General features: G+C 31.6%; 1 protein-coding gene across 1 annotated transcript in view; it reads left to right on the top strand.

Annotated features, from left to right (window-relative positions):
* Positions 1-2822, top strand: part of LOC132163872 (pentatricopeptide repeat-containing protein At1g62350-like) — a 5102-nt gene extending 2280 nt beyond the window's left edge. Inside the window, exon 3 of the mRNA XM_059574252.1 lies at positions 2792-2822. Within this exon, the coding sequence (XP_059430235.1) occupies positions 2792-2822 (31 nt within the window). The remainder of the gene's footprint in view (positions 1-2791) is intronic.
* Positions 2823-3157: the final 335 nt, after the last annotated feature.

Here is a 3157-nt window from a genome sequence, read left to right as displayed (position 1 = left end):
ATATAATATAATAATATATAAATATTATTTAATAAAATAAGACCCGGTTCCAGTTTTCCCGGTTTTTACCGGGTAACAAAAACCAGGACCGGAACCGGGGTCCCGGTTTTTTTTTTTTTGGCAACCCGGGCAGGGCCGGTCGTTCCGGTTTTCAGATCGGTCCGATTTCGGTTATTTTTGGCACCTAGTATTACCTATTGGCCCTCTGGCAAACTCTTGTGCAATTGTGTTTAACCTTCTCCATCTTTGCAAGTACTTAGAATCACTCATTCGACCCACGCTCCATTGTTCTACTAATTTGACGCTGTTTGAGGGAACGTTAGTAATTCCTTGACAAAAGACCAAATGCCGAATACGCGTTCCAAAAGTGTATGCAAAAATTAATGACGATGCTATGCATAAACTTGATATGAAGACTCTATTCTATCAATAGATGCTTTATCTCTCAAGAAACCTCCTTGATCATGAAAATCAAAGCCCTAATTAATAGTGAGATTACAAGTCAATGTTGAGTTCTATGAAGCAATGAGGATAATTAATGACGCGAAAAAAAATAATTATTCCTAATTGTAATTTAGTATTCACCTTCAAATTAAGTAATTCCATGCATATTTAAAACCATACTCTCCCCATAAACAAGAGGGTGGATCAAGTTTAATTTTGATAGAGGCTTAACCAAATTCTAAGATCGATAAAAATATATAAATATTTAAAAATTACAATATTTTAAAAAAATTTGATTCAATTCCGGTCGTAGCAACGCATGGACTCCGCATTAAACACCCGAAGACAAGGATCAAATTAAATTCCCTAATCTTCCATGCACATTTACTGCAAAAAAGATTGTTATGAACAACACAATCTGCAGCAATACTAATATGTTTGTCTTGAATCGACTCATGTTGGTTGTTTGGATTTTATTTATAAATATTGTTTTTTTTTTTTTTTTTGGATGAATATTTATAAAAATTATTACAAGATCATGAGATGTTTTGGCTGGTTTACAAGATGAATTAGCATCCTCTGAATTAAAACCTACCATATTAAAAACCAGCAATTTAATTCCTCTCATTTTTAGACACATGAAAGACATTAGACATGTGCCAAAAACTACATCTAACGGCTCAAGTTTTGCCACCTCAGTACGTACTCACCACTCAACTAATACAACCCACCTAAAGTGAACCATTTTATGGTAACTTATTAAGGGTTTGTTTGAGATTGTCTTTGATGGGCTTAAAAGTGCGTTTAACAATAAAAAAAATCGGTTTGAAGAAAAAAGTACTCGTTTGGTAAAAAAAAAAAAAAAAACCTTTTTAAGGGTCCAAAAAGTCTAAAAATAGCCAAAATCTACTTTTGTTAAAAACTTAAAAATGAATCTTTTGCCAAAAAAAAAAAAAAAACGTCTTTTGATTTCAAGCTTGTTTGGAATTGCGTTTGAGTGGCCTAAAAGTGCTTTTAATACTCAAAAAGTTCATTTGAAAAACAAGTACTCATTTGGTAAAAAAATTAAAAGCACTTTTAAGAGATTAAAAAGTCTAAAAATGGCTAAAACGCACTTTTGATAAAAGTTTAAAAATAAAGTTTTTGTCCAAAAGTTCTTTTTGACTTAAAAGCTCTATTTCTCAAACGCAATTCTAAATATTCTCTTAAAAGCTTAAGTGTCTGTTTGAAAGCTTAAAAGTACTTATAGTACTTAAAAAGTTGTGTCAAATAAAACCTATCAGGTAAAAAATTTCGAAAGTGCTTATTCAACTTTTTTAACTCTAATAAAATAGTCAAAACGCATTTTTTATAAAAGCTTAAAAATTAATATTTTGTAAAAAAAAAAAAAAAAATTGACTTAAAAACTTTATTTCCCAAACACAATTTTGAATATATAAAATATGAAAACATTAGGTACGATTTTGCTTATAAAAAAAAATTGAATATATATAATAAAAGGAATTATATTTTATTAAAAACACGTACATTTGGGATAAGAATATGATGCGGACAAAATCCTCTACTAAACGCACCAGGATATGCTTTTCCAAAAGTGCCCTTCATATCGAACAAAATTCACATAAACGGTACACGTATATGTGGCTGAGAAGCCCACTGGCCCACAAAAATCTGACCCAATAATTTGACGGATAATGCAAAACGAACCATCAGAGTACTTTGTTGTTTTTTTAAGATATCTTCGCAATATTCAAAAATACTTTTAATTTTTTTTTTAAAAAAAAAAACAGATATTCCATGTGTGGGGATAGAAGAGAAGAATCATAGAGGAACAGAGCCGCTGTACGTGAACCACGTGTCGTCTCGATTTTATTTTAGAAGTGGTGCAGGTGTATGTATTACTGTCTGCCTCATGTCCGTACATCCATGTCCCCTACACAGACATTATTGATGCTACGTTCCAAAGATGTGGGGCCTCCTTTGTACACGTAGCTGTCTCTTCATTATCACTTGATTTGGGACAAGCTGCATGGCTACCATGCTACAAATCCATAATGCCATTATGTTTTTTTCAAATGAATTTTTCTTTTTGTAAGGAGATAATTCACCAAGGTAAAGAATAGCATTATGGATCCGAAATATATATTGTAATTTAATCAACGGTTAAGATTAAATTTTAAAGTTAATTTATTTTTTAAAACTTTTAATAAAATAAAATTTAAAAAAATTCAGTCTTTACCATAAGCCGAATCCATTATTCGATGATATATATATATATATACCTTGGGTATGTGTCAGATTTTCTTTTTCTTTTGCTTTTAAGCCTTTCTTTTCTAACTTTTGGCAGGCCAATGGAATCAGTTTCAGTGACTAGGTAGCTATGTATCGGCCAAATTTGACTAATTAATTAAGTCTTAATTCAAAGTGAAACAACGATTGATTAGATCGTAAGATATAATTAATCAGAATTATGAATATTTTATGGTCATAATTTGTAGCTAGAGAATTAGATTGTCAGTGTAAGGCTGTAAGCTGGGGAGGCACTAAAAGAAAGATGAGTCGAATCAAGAGAATTGGTGATAAGATTGAAGTCAGCCTTTTTGAGTCAAAACATATTTCTTTCTCAAATAAATGCAAAGAGAAAATCACGTGCATGGAGAGAGTCCCGATTTAAAGCCTGTGCCTGCACAGACAAAGATGTGGTCCGTAGCTC

Source organism: Corylus avellana, chromosome ca10 (assembly GCF_901000735.1).
Source record: "Corylus avellana chromosome ca10, CavTom2PMs-1.0".
NCBI lineage: Eukaryota > Viridiplantae > Streptophyta > Magnoliopsida > Fagales > Betulaceae > Corylus > Corylus avellana.
The sequence above is the reverse complement of the archived record's forward strand: the minus strand, read 5'-3'. Positions and strand labels throughout refer to the sequence as shown.